Source organism: Chelonia mydas, chromosome 8 (assembly GCF_015237465.2).
Source record: "Chelonia mydas isolate rCheMyd1 chromosome 8, rCheMyd1.pri.v2, whole genome shotgun sequence".
In the NCBI taxonomy this organism is placed as follows: Eukaryota; Metazoa; Chordata; order Testudines; family Cheloniidae; genus Chelonia; species Chelonia mydas.
This window is the reverse complement of record NC_057854.1, coordinates 8,864,810-8,881,900: the sequence shown is the minus strand read 5'-3', so window position 1 is coordinate 8,881,900 and position 17,091 is coordinate 8,864,810. Positions and strand designations below refer to the sequence as shown.

General features: G+C 41.9%; 1 protein-coding gene across 2 annotated transcripts in view; it reads right to left on the bottom strand.

The window, feature by feature from the left end:
- Positions 1-2,649: 2,649 nt before the first annotated feature.
- RASGEF1C (RasGEF domain family member 1C) overlaps positions 2,650-17,091 on the bottom strand; it is a 114,496-nt gene continuing 100,054 nt past the window's right edge. For both annotated transcript variants that reach the window (XM_043521070.1, XM_027825715.3), the window contains exons 11-14: positions 13,939-14,034; positions 10,373-10,496; positions 8,304-8,376; positions 2,650-7,833 (exon numbers count right to left, since the gene is read on the bottom strand). In XM_043521070.1, coding sequence (XP_043377005.1) covers positions 7,809-7,833; positions 8,304-8,376; positions 10,373-10,496; positions 13,939-14,034 — 318 coding nt within the window. In that variant the 3' untranslated portion in view covers positions 2,650-7,808. The remainder of the gene's footprint in view (positions 7,834-8,303; positions 8,377-10,372; positions 10,497-13,938; positions 14,035-17,091) is intronic.

Here is a 17,091-nt window from a genome sequence, read left to right as displayed (position 1 = left end):
ATGGGTGCTGCAGAAGAAAATGGACAGGTACCTGCATTCTCTTCCTGCCTCTGGCAGTGCCTCTCCTGCAGCTCACTTTACTAGGCTCTCTTGTGCTGCCTGGTGAGTGGGTTTCTGTACATATAATTGTTGTTAACAAAAATGTAGCCATTCATTTAATTGGATAAAGCAACATATTTGAGAGCAGCACTGCAAACATCGCACCTGTGTGTGTGGTGTGCAGAACAAAATGCTTGCACACAAAACTGTTACATCAGTTAAAAAAGGAACGTAATATAAACAATAAGGGGAACAAAAATCACGTTTGTTCTGCTGATTACTATTTAGTTTTCCTTTCTGTTCAGCAGGTGGCAGTGGTGGAACAGCAGGAGTGGGAATCAGGCTGCTGGTATTCTAGGAGAGTCGTATATAGAGAATAAAATCTGTGAGGGTATTTTCACCCAACGTGACAGGTTTATGCAGGCAGAATTATGTATCAAAGGTGGAAATAGCCTATCTACAAATGGCTTTTTTTGAGGGGGTTGTTAGCTAACCATGAGGAAAGAAAAGCAGAGGAGTTCTAATCTTGGCAAGTTGGGGAAGGGTAATGCTACGGGACAGACTGTGGAAGGGGGAGAGAGATGGTGGCAGTGTTATCCAGTATCCCCAAAAGGGGCAGGTTGGAGGGGAGTGGGACTGCCACTGCCACCCCTTTTCTATTCTATATAGGTTCTTATACCACTCAGTGTACTATCTTCCAGTAACAACATGACTACACAGCTCTCGTGTTATTTGTTCTCTCATCCTCCTCTGCAATCACTAGTTCTTTTGCTACTATGTCTCATAGCCTGCAAAACCTTACTCACTAGAGTAATCTAGCTGAAGACAGTTGGACTTTTCACATGAGTCAGAACTACTCAATAGAAAAAAATGGCACCGTTCGCACAAGCAAGGGTCACTTGGGTGAATAAGGATTTGCAAGATTTGAAGTCAGTGATTCAATGGGTAAGGACTACTCACATGAGTAAAAGCAATGCAGGATCAGCTTGCATGTTAAGTAAAAGTAGTACAATTAGAGAGGCAATGTGATTCAGTGAATAGGACACAGGATGGGACAAGCGACCGGACTTCTATGCCACTAACTTCCTGTGCGACTGGGCACATCACTTTGCTTCTTCAGGGCTGACTCTTACTATGAATGCTTACCACACAGTAAGCATTTCAACTGGTACTACTGAAATGCAAATGACAATAATAATATAATGAAACATGGTAGTACAAGGGAATTGTATATTAAATGACTGTAAAATCTTCAACCTTCATACCACCTGTGAGTCAGAAGAAGTTGTGGGTCTTGGATTCATGTTTGTAGCAACATTTTCTTAAGGTCTGATAACTAGTAATCAAGACAATCAGTGTTTCGCTTTTATTGTGATGTGCAGTGCAGTGCAATCTCATACCTACACACGAAAAAATAAAACAGTGAAGTGGAAACCCCAGAAAAAACTGCAGAAATTACAAGGTGTTTCTCAATGTATCTGTTTATTTGAAAACTGCCTGGTGCAATCAGGTTTGTCTGTCTTTTTTGAGAGGCACTTTAGAAGTATCAAGAATTTGCTGTTGGTTCTGATGATCCAGTTACCGAAGTCTCCTCCAAGAATAAAATTGCATATGCATAAAAAACTAAACAGCTGGACCAAAAACATTTAATTTATTTTTTTTTATTTGACACTCACATTACAAAATTTAGAAACCAGAGACAGTTCAGGCAAACTGTTAAAACACAGTATAAATTAGGTTTGTAATATATAAATTCTATACATAGGTAAATTAGCTTGAACATGACTGACAAAAGGGGTCACCACAGCTGTATAAAAAGGCATCGGAGTGGGGTGGATACAATAATCATGAATGCAGGTTAAGACGTTTTCCACAAACAGCTATAAAGCCTACTGATGACCATGCTATTTTTGCAATGTTTATGCAGGGTATAGTATGCACATTGCCATCAGAATTATGTAAGGTCTATGTACAGTCACAAAATCATAATAGCCATTATCAAGTAACCTTCCTGTTGCCTGCCTGTGCAGTTAATATAGTGTCAATATTAACTGAGAACTCCTATTTAACAAAGGGTGTTACTGGGATACCTATTTGACCTGAATATGAAGGAACTTGGGTTTAAAAAGAACAACAACAAAAAACAAAGAAACAAGTGGCAGGAAAAAACACGGCTACTCAGTACCCGTGCTCAGGAGACACTTGCGTCTTTAATACCATATTTCTTTCAATGCCCAGTTTGGTTCTTGCTTTATAAAAATATCTATCACAACATAGTGTCCAGTTTTCTAAGCACAGTTGCGCAGGGAGTTGTATAGCAGAGGAGTAAAAACAGAGTTTTGATAACGCCACCGGTAAAATTTGGTAGACATTTGGAATGTAGAGTAATGCTTTTGAGTCCATTTAGGAGCCAGCAGTAGCAGATGCTGTCACATTTCATAAAACTTGCTAAAAGTGCAACAACTCTTAAATCACATTTCTGTCCTATGCAAATTGAATACTCATACTTTTTAAGATTCACGGCATACATCCCAGTGTTCTGAACCCTGGATGCTGATTTATTTTCCATAATTGTTACACCAGCAGTTTCACTCTTTTTTACAGATTGCCTCCTTGGGGAAGTTACTAATTGCACATGTGTAAGAATCATATCTTTAAAAGCTTCCTTTAATTTAATAGCAGTGAGCTTGTCCCTTTCACTGAGTGTGAAGAGTTAATGGGATAAGTAAAGAAATACTGAACTGTAACAATTCATCCCAGTACAAGATCCAATACATCCTATTGCCAGATACAGGCCATAGAAATCTGAGAGAAAAGCATACTGTAAACTTTAACCAGGCTTGGTCTGCTATAAAAACACATAGGAACTCGTATTCCTCAGCTACCCAGGTTACACCCCCAAACTCGGACTTATCCATGGGTACGTCAAACTCCAGAGAGCCATTATCCGGTTAGTCATTCCAGGAAAACAGGAATGTTAAAAGGTGCTCATTATAGGAGTGAAATAGTATTGGTCAGATACAGATACCTGATAGGGTTACAGCTGTCTGGAAAGTACCAGTGCTCCAGTACTTTCTGTAGTGAACTGGGTTTAGATGGCAGCCCACAGTGCCTTGAAGGGAGGTTGGCTAGTTCAAATATTTGACTTACAGGATGTTTGAGCGTGTGAATCCAGAGTCTTCCGCCCTTCAGCAAGGCCTGGGAGATTCACAGAAGTAGGAAGATTTCCTGCGGCTGCAACAGTAGCCTGAGCTGGCTGTTTGATATGGCAGGTGATGCTCTGAAGGGAGACCTACCCCTGGTCTTCTGGCCAAGGGCACTAGGGTATGATTACAGAGCCTGCGTATGTCACAGGAGGACATGAAACGTCTACTGAAGTTTTGGAAGAGCTGCTTCTTAGGCAGAAGCCCTCCACAACAGAGGTAAAGGCATCCAGGAGGAAGTTAGCAGCTTTTCTAGGCTCACCCAGATTTCTTCAATTTGCAGGGCAACAATCTGAGTCTGCCCACAATGGCAGAAAGGGAGCACAGATGGGAGTAAATCAGTCTCAAACAGGAATCATGGCTGAGAGGAGCAGACAGACAACAAGAAAAGTCCCAGCAGTTTTAATTGATCTGGCCTACTGCTTAGGGTGACCATACATCCCCTTTTGGCTGGGACAGTCCCTTTTTTAAGCCCTGTTTCAGCTGTCCTGACTTTTTTTTTTTTTGGACAAAAGTGGGCATTTGTCCCGTTTGCTCTTGTCAGCTGATCAGTGCCAGCCCCAGCCTCGCAGGGGGGAGGGGGGTGCAGGCAGGGCTTGGGTGAGCAGCGACCCCATGAACTGGAACCATAAACTCACTGAACATTAAATCTCACTAAATGAGGGTCAATCCATCCTCATCATCGTATCCACTCACTATACTCCACACCTGAACATCGCCATTATATGAACAACATACCCTCATAGCTCAATGTCTGTACTTTGACCCATCAACCTTTTACCCCCAGTCAGGGATACTGCAGATTATGTATTCCTTACGCCACCCGATCTTAAACCGAACTTCGCACCCATTGATAATCTGTACGTTATTCCCTGATAAACAGAAACTTCTATACTTAAACTCTGTACCGTTCACTTTTTTTAAACATCATCTTAATAAAATTTTTAAATCTGCATAAGCAGTTTTCCCAAATGGAAATCCATTGAAAATAATGGAATTAGAAAGCCATAAAAGAGTTACCGTGAGTTGTCTAGAAATTTCTATGCTTCATAACACCTCAGTGCCTGGTGTTACTAGCTCACTTTCTTGTAGTTCTGAAGAGTTCTTCACCTGTCAGTAATGGGAAGCTATTGGAGATTATTTTTTATTATTTTATTGCTGATATAAGATTATTAGAAAACTTTAGGGAAACGTCCACCCCCAAACTGTTAATGGAATCTTCTGTTGCTATTGTCCCCTTACTTATTAAACACGTGAGTGAAGCAAGGCCATCGTGCTCTCATCTATTACGGGAATTTATTTCTTGGTTGGGCCATGCATAAATCACAGATGTAACTGACAAATTTAGGGCCTGCCCCTGCCCCTGAATCCAGTGGGAGTTTTGCCATTCATGTCAATGAGGGCAGGGCAGGATTTTTAAAGCCTGCAGGCTGCTGAGTGCCCTCACCTCCCACTGAAGTGACCTTGCAGGAAGCAGTCAGTCTCTCTCAGGCTCAAACCTTGAGAGCCAACTTTTACAAAGTGCTCAAAGCCTCATGTGAAGCACGGCTTCTCCTCAATGTTCACTCAAGTCAGTGGGAACTCTGGACGCTCAGCATCTGTGCAAAACAGATCACTTATAAACAGGTGCCTCCATGTGGATTTAAGGGCCAGATTTTTAAAGGTATTTAGATGCCTAAAGATACAATTAGGCGTCAAATGGGATTTTCAAAAGCCCCTTGGCACCTAACTCCAATTAATTTAAATGGGATTTAGGCAGCTTGGTTCTTTAGAATATACCACTAGCCGTCAATTGCATCTTTAGGTGCCTAAATACCTTTGTAGATCTGGCCCTTAGGTGCCTAATTTTAATCACCAGGTTTGAAAGTTTTGACCCAACTATTGATCCCCACAAGGATCTCCTGAGACTTAATTCAATAGGTTTTGGAAAGTTCTTTAAGTTCTTGAAATGTGTCGTAGGAGTGCTAAGTATTATTAATTATTATTATTAGAAAAATAATATTTTAGTTCATATCTTTGGAGGAATAGAATCTCAGCTATCCTAGCCTCCTTCTGATTGTTAAAGAATGAATAAAATTTCCACTTTAAAAAGCAGATCGAGTGATGCTGCAGTTCCAGACAATAAAAGGAGACCATTAGCACAATGAAGTCATAATATGCGGGCTATAAAGATATATACAGTAAGGAAAATGACCACTCAGAGAGTACCCATAAGCCTTAGAATTGTTATGAATATGTCTATGAATACTGCCCTGGATTTGGTTGGAATTTAACAGGTTTCTAATGTCATCATTTTGGAAATGGTTCCATTTCAGTAGCTGTCATTTCTAAATTTTGATTTGTAAAATACGCTTATTGACTATTTTTACACTCACATACAAAAAACCTATTAACAGCATCAAAATAACACTGGTTCCCAGGCTGAAATGATTCTGCATCCACCCTGCAATTAGCCGCTTTGGGCAAAAGCTTGAGTAAACAGAGGAACTCTACAGCAAACTCAATCTCTGACAGACAAAAAGGAAAGGGAGAACCATGGTCCCACCACTGAGAATGCCCTGCCTCTAGCCCTACGTATTTAGATCCAGGAACTATTAGAAAAGTAGTCCAGCCGACGTCAAACCTCATGACGGAGCATAGGAGAGTGGTTGTCTCTCAGGTGGCCATGACCAATATCCTACAGGCCTTTAATTGATCAAAATCAACGCCCTGAATTGCACCCCAGAAGCCAATGTAGCATTATGGGAATAAGTGCAATATATACCCTATGAATAACAATTCAAACAGGCAGTTGCACCCTATACCAGATGAAGCTTCTGAGTGCCTTCAAGGGGAGGCCAACGAGGGAGGACCTTGCAACATACTCAGGTACAGGTTATTATAGCGAGGACAGCAGTGGGAAGTGATGGCTATAACCTTTCTGGCTAAAGCCATACACAGACCCAGCCAAGTTTCTCATGAGCCTTGTTTGTTTGTTTTTTTAAACCCAACAGCAGTTCTGATAAGTTATGCACATGATTCTTCGCTCTTTACTGGGGGAAAGTTACCATTGACTTCAATGTAGAACTGAAAGCGTTATGCTGGTCAGAAAAACAGACTGGGACAGCTAAAATGCCAACACTGCGCCTGTAATAAAAGGAGGAGGAGTTCAGTAGCACGTGACATTTTTTATTTCCGTTATGCTTTTGTGTGGTTCTTTTTTCGAACCTGACCCCTGCCTATCTTTATGTTCTTATGCTCACAAACAGTACCGTGGGACTGCTCATGGAAGTGAAACAGGTGAAGTCCTCTAGTTTGCTTTGCTCTAGTTTTAGAGTTCTGGTTTGCACCTGGTCTAAGCCCAATTCATTTGCAGTCATTTCATGTTTATATTACAGTAGCACCTTGGTTTCTGCAAACACAAAGGCAGATGCGGTCCCCGCTCCGAAAAGCAAACGTCTCCAGGGAAAGGAAGTGGTGAGCACAGTCCAGCACATAAAAAGTCAGAGTAAAAATGGGGCGTTGCTAAGTCTTTACTCTAGTGCATTGGCACACAGAGGGAAACCTCTTCATCTCTCAAATGCACTGTTGAGTCCACAAATCTAGGCTGCTCTTCCTCCCCTGCCCCGCTCCGCTCCCTGTGTCCCAATATCGTGTTGCACTAGAACCAAAGCTAAAGTGAGGAGACCGAACAAACCCAATGAGTTTCCTCACACAATCACCTTCTATCACCTGCCAATAAGGTAAGGCGCCTTAAAAACACCCCTCTCAGCATCAACAGAATTAAGGAATAGTTTAAACAGAGGTAAGTAGGACTCGGAGCCATTTGCTTCCTACAGCTTTCAGTGTAAGCAGGACATCTGTATTTTGTCTCATCTTCAGTTCACGCCCTAGAGAAGTCTGCCAAGATTCACAGTAAGAAAGGAAAGAACAACTGGAGAAAGAAGAAATAACTAATGTTCACAGTTCAAATCATTCTATGTAAAAATTCATGGGGTTTGCATGACTTTTCATGCAGATGTGGTTTACGTGAGTTTTTATCCATGGGCAGCTTATCTCCGCTGAAGTCAGTGCATTGTTCAACAAGGCAGGAGGCTGCTGATGTAAAATAAAATCCTTCTTTCCTTCCTTAGCAATTAACCAGATTGCTGTTGCATTTGACAAAATTTGATTTTACTATACTCAGAAAGGATTTAGGGCGCTGCTGTTTGAAGCACCTGCTTCTGAAATCTGCACACTGCGTCTTTAGTTTTCCAGTGACGACCATTCTCTGTTGCAGCACCATGACTCTCCTTGCTCTTGTTCTGTTTCCTTCTGAGACAAGGTTATAGTGATACTGACATAATTTGTGGCCATCCCAAAACTATCTGTTGTCCTTCCTCTCGAGTAATTAGAAAAGCATAACTGTGCATATGGTAAGTCAATTCTGTTAATTTCAATGGATGAATCCAGTTCATCACATTAAGCAGTCCAAAAATAAAAAGGAAGAAAAATAAAAACTAAATCCCAAATAGGCATCTTTGGAATCAGTAGTGCAAAATATTTTTGCTGATTTTTTTTCTTGTCGTACTGCAATAATCTGAGTCTTCAAGTCTTTCCTAAAATAGTAGACCTGCAAATATGAAACATTACAATAATGAAGATGAAACAAAGAAGCATGCATAATTAGTGCTTTTTGGTTTTGGCTCATTCAGAATTATCTGTGAGGCTTTATTTTCATTTACACTAAAGCCTGTTTACATTGGTCCAGCAGTATGAAGGAGCCTTAAGGTGGATATAAATGACAGTCTGGCAGTGTTTTACATCCACTCCCAGGCACCTTTACACAGCCAGAGAAGTCTAAATAAGACCTGGGCCCTTTTTATTTACAATGTATAATTTATATTAGGACTATTATTTTATCAGTCCAGTTACACCTTTGCAGACTAGGGCCTTAAGCTGAGAACACCTTCAGCACAATCAACAAGACACATATTTGATGCCAATCCTATTAAGAAATTTTCAAACTTCAGTCAAGTTTAATTCTTGACTATCAATGTAGTGCATGTATTGTAATTATGGTTTTATAAAATGAACTCCTACCTCAAGGATTTCCATCTCTCTTTTTCAATCTGGTTCTCCGGGCTTTCACTTTCGTAGGAAGCCAGATACAAACCTAATAAAAAATTGTTATTCAAATATCATCAGGAACCCCAAATCCCTTTGCTTCCTCAAACTACGGTCATTCACTGTGAGTTTTGCTGGTACACGTTATCTTCCTCATCTATTGTCACTACTGTATCACACAATAAGCAAAATGTTTTTAAAAATCAAGGGCGGTTAAGTGCCTAACTCTCACTGAAAGCCCTGGGTGCCAAAATCCCATTTGCGCCTTTGAAAAAGCCCCAATGCTTTATCAAGAAGTAAAAAAATCAAAGGACTGACAGCTGAAGAGACAAGACCCCAGTCTCCTACATTAAATTAAATTCACATAATTTAACACTGAATTTAATTCCTCCCCCACCCCCCATTTTCATCTGCAACCTCTTCAGATTCCTTAAGAGACAAGGCATGTTAAACCAATAGCACACTAGGTAAGAACGAACGTACAGCAGCCAGAGCGAGAAAACACAATGCAGAAATGACAGCCTCATGACATATATAATCGTATAAACTGGTCTACGTTTACAGACATTTTTGAAGATCCCTAAACTACCGGATGCGTTTTATAGTGCAAACATAAGGGTATGCATTAAAGATTCCATCTGTGTGAGCTGGTAGTGCGTTATCATCTAGCTTGCTTTATGGACTTTTATAAGTAGGTCATAATTTGTATTCATGGACACTTTTGAATTCCACTGTTTAGTTATGCTTTATTCTGTAATGCCACAGTCACCTTTGTCTTTTATTCTGTGATATAATTCAATGAATGTTTTAATATTCAAGAGTTAGCCCACTATTACTCTGTATTGTGGCACGGAGAGCTTATTTGTTTTACTTGACCGGTCAGTGCTGTCTCTTTTATTCATGGCTGGTCTTTCTGCTCCACACTTTACCTTTGGCAGTCAGGGAGGCCAGCTGTAGCCTGGCTTCTACTGAGGGCATCTCATGAAGCCGGCGTGAATATGACCCTTTATGTGGGGGAGAGGGTCTGCAAACAATTAGGGAGTTGAGGTCACCATGCAGCCTGAAAACAGCCCTTTTGAGATATCTACAACCACCGACACATAGTACCCTAAGCACCACCTGAAGCCCCCATTCCCTCTCCTTGCCATACATATTGCTTTAATCACTTTAATTATTCCTTTTTGGCAGTCATTCCTCATGGGATTGGAGCATAATTTTCCTAGCTGTATTTTGACTTCTGATGTGGCCTATGAAGTAACAACTGTCTGGTGTGATTAACTTGGATGGTTGTAGAAAACTGCCCATAGAATCAAAAGGAAAAATAAACCCAAATGCAGCCTAGCTTATGGGAATGTAGCTGCTGTCACTTGATATGTCTGACATGATGTAACAGGATGAGAATGAAATAATTCCATATGAAATGAAGCAGTGTGACAACCTAGATTCCAAAATGGAGAGGGTAAGAGAGGAGACGGGGAAGAGAGATGGGACAGGGACTAATTTCGGAAAAGGAATTTGATCATATTTTAAAGTAATTACTATGGAAGATTTGTCTTAAAATACTTAAAAACAAAATAAAGCGTTTCCTCATTGGAGCAAGGGACGTGAGTTGGACTCCCACAGCCTGGGGCTTTGGAGATCTTCTGATTGGAGAGCTGAAATTGTTGATTGGTAGGGAAAGGTAGCCCTGACCTCAGTCCCAGAAGTGCTTTTGGCTAGAGGATGATTGACATTCATGATAGTTCCTGATGTGACTGCTCAGCCTCATTCCTTGGTTGAGAAGCAGTACCATCCCGGTGACTTACTACAGGCGGAGACGTGGTGGAAAAGTGGTACAACAATGACTTAATGGGCCAGAAGGTCATTTTCACAGTAGCACGCTGGATAGAGTGGTGAGGAGCAAGTTAAGAGGCTAGAAAGGAGCAGCTTGTAGTGGTCAAAGTGAGAGATCACCAGAGCACGGATAAGGGTTTTATCAGTGGTGATGGAGAGACAGTCACATTTATATTATTTTGAATGGTTAAAAATATATATGGATTTCTTACCATCTTCAGTAAAGATGGGAGCTGTATGCAAGTAGTGGATGATGTTATGGTCTTGTTCAAATGGGCATTCCACTTGCTTCCATGTTATAAACTCGCCTACTTGTTTAGCCAGTTCCAGGAATTTCTGCAAATATTATAAAGTCCATTTAGCACAAGAACATCATATTGCCGAAAGGATCACATCTGGGCAGAGGCTGCAGATTTCCTAATGCAAACTGCACGGATATGCATTTGCAAAGGAACCCCATGAAATTCAGATGGGAGCATTTTCTGAATAAGACTTCTCCTTGGTTTCCATACTGTGCTGAAAGGGGAAGAAGCAGGGCTGGGGTATCCTATATTCCATCTTCACATGAAATCCTGCTCTACTCTCAAGTAGAAATAAGCAATTTACGGTTTCCATACATAGGGTTTGCTCCAGAATGGATGGCATAAAACTCAGTGCCATTCTGGGATGAGTCCCAAGTTCATTACATCTCAGAAATTTAGAATACTGCTTTGTACAAAATGCTTTACAGGAATATTATAAGGCTTCATGCAATATATGATAGAAACGACAAATGCATTAGATCAAAAATGGCGTGTGTAAATTGATGTAAATTAGACCTCCCAGACTAGCACAGGCACCCTTTCCAATCCTTACACTTGTTCTACCAAGGCACAAGGATGCCTATGGTGTTCTGAGTTAAGCTGCATCTACCTTGCAAGCTAGGAGCGTAATTCCCCTGCTTGCATTCACCTCCTTGCAGATGCTCGATGAGAACTAGCGTAGCTGCGAAGGCATGGGCAGTGGCAGGAGTGGCATGGCCTAGCTGTGCCAAGTACAAACACTTCTGAAAACGGTGGGTATGTACTCAGCACAGCTTAGCCACGCTTCCACGGCTACGCTACTCTTTATACTTGTGCTAGCTCTCACAAGCTACTGTATGTGTTTGCGAGCAGGGGATCACACCACTAGCTTGTAGTGAAGGTAGAGCCTGACTGTAAGAGGTCATCTAACTTACAACACCTTAAGCACCACTCACAAGCAACAGGCTTGGCTCACTGTGTGGTGAAAGCCTTCTGCCACAATGCCTCTAAGGGAGGCAGAAACAGAGTAGCAAGCAAAAGAGAAAAGATGTTTTCAGATGAGATTCAGAAAGCACCTGAGAGCTGATGGAGCAAATTTTCTTCTTATTTATACAAGGGCAATTGTACAGAAGCTGCTTCGTCTCTGCATTTTCACAGAAGTTCAAGAATACAGCAGGGGTGATGCATAACTCGATATTAAAAAGTGGAATGCATGTACATTGCATTCAGCATCCTGTCACATTAGTGCAACACCACCCTCTAGTGTATGGACTCAGAATTACTCAATTATTTATATGCAGTCTAGTTGTAGCTGTGTTGGTCCCATGACATAGAGAGACAAGGGTGAGGTAATATCTTTTACTGGACCAACTTCTGTTGGTGGGAAAATACAAGCTGTCAAGCCAAACAGAGCGCTTCTCCAAGTCTGGGAAAGGAACTCAGTGTTATAGCAAAAATGGACTGTCCAGAGACACTGGATTTATGACAGGTTTCAGAGTAGAATTTACGGCTCACTACAACTAACCCCCTCTTCTTGTTTTATGACTGTAGAGGAGTTATGGGCTATTCTAGCTTAAATGGTCCCTTACAATATGTGCTATCTGTGGTATGCTGAACAAACTGGTCCACCTTCTATTTAGCTGTGATGCTGGGAGTTCCTTATTACCTCACCCTGTCTCTCAAGTTAACTATTTGTGACTACTACCATCTAGTGTCTGGCCTACGGCGAGGACACATGTCTCTCTACTGTGTATAATGGTAGTTAATGCAAATTCTCCTTTTGTGTAATCAGTAAAGGCTTCCAAGCAGAAGATCATGAGTTTTAATTCCGAGGCCAAATGTGTGTGATTTACCTGATGAACATGGTGACTGTACAGATGAGGCCTTATATAGTTGTATTCTTATATTTACATAATGTTTGCAATTGGTTGACAGGGTATGCCACCTCCCAAGCACCCCCTTGCAGCCGGAGGTTGCGTTGTAGGCCCCTGCCTCAGTTTCCCCCTCTTCAGAGGACTCCTTAAATACACTCCACACAGGCTTTTTGTGGCAAAGCCACCCCTCCTTGGGTCTGGGTTTATTAACATAAAATAATCTCAGAATAAAACTTCAAATCCCAAGTTAAAGTCCAACAAAAGTCCACACACACGCACACAAGTTTACTCCTGGGGGGATTTTCTGCACTGGTGTGGGGGGCGCAGAATTCATATGACCCGCATTTTTCTGTGCCCCCCGTGCAGAAAAATGAAAAAAAAAAAAAAAAAAAAATCTGCCGGGGGACATGCGTCTCTTCCCCGATAGCCCGGGCAACACGTCAGTTCCAGCATGCCTGGAGCAGCCTCAGAGACGGGGGTGGGGCGGGGCATGCGTGCCTGCGTGGTCATCGTCGGGGGGGGGAGGGGGAGGGCTGAGTATACGTGTGTGCCAACAAGCGAAAGAGAGAGACTCTTCCTCCCCTGACTACTGCAGCTCATTGGCGTGTAAGGGTAGGCCTTTTTATTATGCAAGAGGCAGGCTAGAGGTACACATAAAATTTCTCTTCCAACTCCCAGGCCTTCCTACCAGGGGTAGGGTTGCCGATTTTGGTTGGATGTATTCTTGGAGGTTTTATCACATGATATAATCTTTAATTAAGGATTCATCTTTAATTCCTGAAGACTCCAGGACAATCCTAGAGGGTTGGCCACCTGAATCAGGAGCCTCTCCTGCTTTGGCAGGCGACTCCCAGGCCCTACCTGGCTGGAGTCTTCTCCTTCTTACACCCTTGGAGTCTGTTCTCCCTGGCTCTCAGCCTTCTTCAGCCCTCCAGCTCTGGCTTCCAAGTCCAAACCCTGCCCCCTGGTCCAGGGTGTCCTGCGGGAGATTCCTGCTCACAGCAGGTCTTGTGCACTCTTGGCCCCAGCTTCCTCTGGTTTTCTCTTCTTAAACACCCATTGATCCCTGCCCAGGTGTACCTACTTCATAACTAATGGCATCTGGCCCCTGGCCTCTCTCTTAAATGGGCAAGCCACCCTGTTAAAAAGCCTGCTTTGGCAAGCCTCCCTATTTTCTTAACCTACAAAATGAGAAAACGCTACTGTCCTTATACACAAAAGTATCAGGCACTGTACACTGACTTGCTTATCTATGGATACATGGTAAATATATTTCTCCTTTGTCTTTGAAAAATTCCCCTTTCCTTCCAGACTGTTTGTATAATCATTGATGCTGCTGAAACTGTATTTATGCCAGCTAACCCACAGGACTCAAGTTAGGATCTGCCACTCATTCGGCATTAGAAACTCCTTGCTTTTTTGGATCTCTGAATGGAATGTTTTTCTCTCTATATATGAATTCTTTTTAAGGAAATCCTGGGATTGGTTTGCCCTTCAAGGAGGATCACACAAGGTCATTCCTTTTGTAGGATCTAGTCTTTGTCGGATTGCACTGAAACGTGTGCAAATGGTCTCAGATAGTACTATCAGGATGGAATAGATAAAGACATTTGCAGATCTTACTTCAAAGTTGACGTGCCCATTCGGAAGGCGATTAGCACATCCTTCATTCAAAAAGTAAATATCTTTGATCAATAGGCTGAAGAAAGGGATCACAATCTGTGAAGGGAATGACACAACGATTATCTTTGTGGCTCCGTATTTTCACTACAGGAAAGAAAAGTTCAGTCAGAAGGAAAAAAAAAAAAAAGATTAACTTCCCAATGTACTGTTCTATTATAAAGCAATACAATGACAGACAAGCACCAGGGAAGGAGGGTACAAAGGTATTTTCAACGATCTGGGGAATGGCTGCACCATTGAAATGAACATTCTGTGAGCACAATGGGCAAAAAATGAAGGAATAATTACAACTGCGCTCCAATTCCTTCTTCATATTTCAGTGGCATCACTTTCCTGAGCAAAGATATGACTCTTTTGTCTACAGAGTTGTTTTATAAGCCATTGGATTCACCAACAACAATTTAAAGATAGCCAGGATCCAAAGAATACAATGAGGATGGAGAACCCTTGCTACAGACACAGTTAGGTGAATGCTAACAATCACACCAAAATAAACAAGCATGGAATAATGAAATCTTGTGACTCAGGGTGCGTCTCTGCATGGATTTATTCTCCTGAATAATTCCATGTATGGACACTCTTATTTCAGAGTAAGAGTGCCACGTTCTTGTGTAGATAAACCCAAAAGGGGCCAAAACTCTAATCTGAATAGCAGAAGTTCTAATGACTCAGATGAAACAGAGTGATTGACACTGAACCTTTGGTAAAATGCTTTGCCACTAATGACAAAAGGCCAGGTCTTCAGACGGCCTAGATCAGTATTACTCCATTGACTTACAATGGAGTAATGTGGATTTACACTGGCTGAGGATGTGATCCACAACCAGCAAAATTACGGCTTCCACTTTACTTCTCCTGAGTGGAGAAAAGTAGTGTTTTGACCAGGGGTTCTCAACCAGGGGTACGTGTACCCCTGGGGCTACCCAGAGGTCCTCCAGAGGGTACATCAACTCATCTAGATATTTGCCTAGTTTTACAACAGGCTACATAAAAAGCACTAGTGAAGTCAGTACAAACTAAATTTTCATACCAACAATGACTTGTTTATACTGCTCTATATACTATACACTGAAATGTAAGTACAATATTTATATTCTGTGGTAAAAATGAGAAAGCAAGCAATTTTTCAGAATACTGTGCTGTGACACATTTGTATTTTTATGTCTGAATTTGTAATAAGTAGTTTTCAGGTGAGTTGAAACTTGGGTGTACACAAGAAAAATCAGTCTCCTGAAAGGGGCACAGTAGTCTGGAAAGGTTCAGAGCCACTGGTTGAGTCCATAATCTGCCAGCATCACAAAACTTCATGGACCCTGGGTGCAACATTAATTCATCCCAAGATGCTGGTATGAAAAGCTATAGACTAAAAGGCAAAAGGACCAGTCTGTCACCAATTTTATCAAGGCCATGCGGAAAAAGGAGGCAGTGAAGAGATCTGGAGAAAGAAAGGTGTTTATTTTATTTCTGGTTTGGTGGAAATGAAGATGAAAAGTCAGAGACACTCCTGCGAAGGCTCAGTAAGGGCTATCCTTTGGAATACTGAAATTAAACGCTTGGTACACCAAGAAATGTCAGTAGTAATCAGAAAAACCTAATCAAAGAGGCCTCTGAGTACTCAAAACAAGCTTTGGGGATCGTCTGGGGCAAACTGGAAGACACACTCAGATCCAAAGCCTTCCCTCTAACCAATATGATGCACTATCATCTAGCTTTATTTTGTATAGAAGGGGCCTAATTCCTCCTTTAGTGTAAATCTTCTGAACGCAATGGAGTTAAGTTAGAGAAGAATCTGGCATTACAAATTCTAAAGTTGGATCTAGGAATAGGGTCCTGGTATGAAGCTTTGAGCATCCTGGTATGGTTATAGACTGCAGTGGGCCTATCTCAAGGTGGGATAAGGAGCTCTCATGACACAAGGGCCAAACCCAAATGCTGAGAGCTATGGGGCAGACCAGCTAGTGACCAAGCATCTTTACAGCAAGGACACCAGAACCAGAGATCAAGTTTGTGTCTTCGCTCTTGTTGTGCGGGCGGACCATACTAGGGAAAGGCCACTCAGAGGGCTTGGTCCAGTGAGTCAGTACTAAACTAGTGAGCATGTCTTTGTAGCTGACACATCTGCAATTTAAGTAGCTGAGTATGGGCTCGATCACTGTGAATAGACATAAGAACACGCCATGTGGGTTTCAATATCCAAGTGGATCTACTGGCCACTTAGTAAATGAGCTGAACTATCTCTTAAGTGAAAGTACAATAGCTTTCAGGAAATGCAAGGCTATGGGAATTGATGACAATGAAGGAACCATTTAGTTAAGTAGTAAAGGTTATTCAGTCTCATGCTGAGCAGCAGCTGAAGTGGTATCTGAAGTGGAACTAAGGTAGAATGTCACCAGTGATTTTCCAGTCTACAGCCTTCACAATGCACCAATAGGGAGTGCAAGCACTTGATAGATACTAAAAAGGAAATGTAAGCAAAGACTCCCAAAACCAGAATGCTGTTCTTGTTATAAAAACAGAAACCACGTTCTGGTCTAACTGAGGTATTGCATTGAGTGAGCTGCTGAAGGGATGCCTTCCTGTGAGTTTCTTTCTGTGAAGGTTATTGAGGATTTCTTGAATGTAAATGTAGTGCTCCCAAAGGAAGGCCAGACTGGTTTCCCTGGAGACTCCAGTACTATATCGATTCATAGAATGGATACAGTACGGGAAAGGGCGCACTGAAAACTCCAACACATTGGGCCTGATCCTACGAAGTGCCAACCAATGGCGAGTTGATGGTGCTTTTAGGATTGGTCCCATGACTGGCCAATGAACCTGAAGACTTCCCTACAGGGAGCAGCCCTGATGGAAAGAGACTTATTCAGTCTAGGGCAAGGCTGCTGAGGCTACCACTTAATGACAGTTGTGGCAGTCTTTTTGTGATATGGAAACGTGTCCGCTAGAAATTGAAGTGAGTCACTTAGATCACCATCTGGAAGTGACTGAGATCACTAGTTCTCTTCACATAGGATTTCAATGGTTGCTCAAAGACCAAAAAACCCCAATAAATGTCCCCAATAAGAGCATATCACTCTGTGTGTTTTAGTTTCAGAA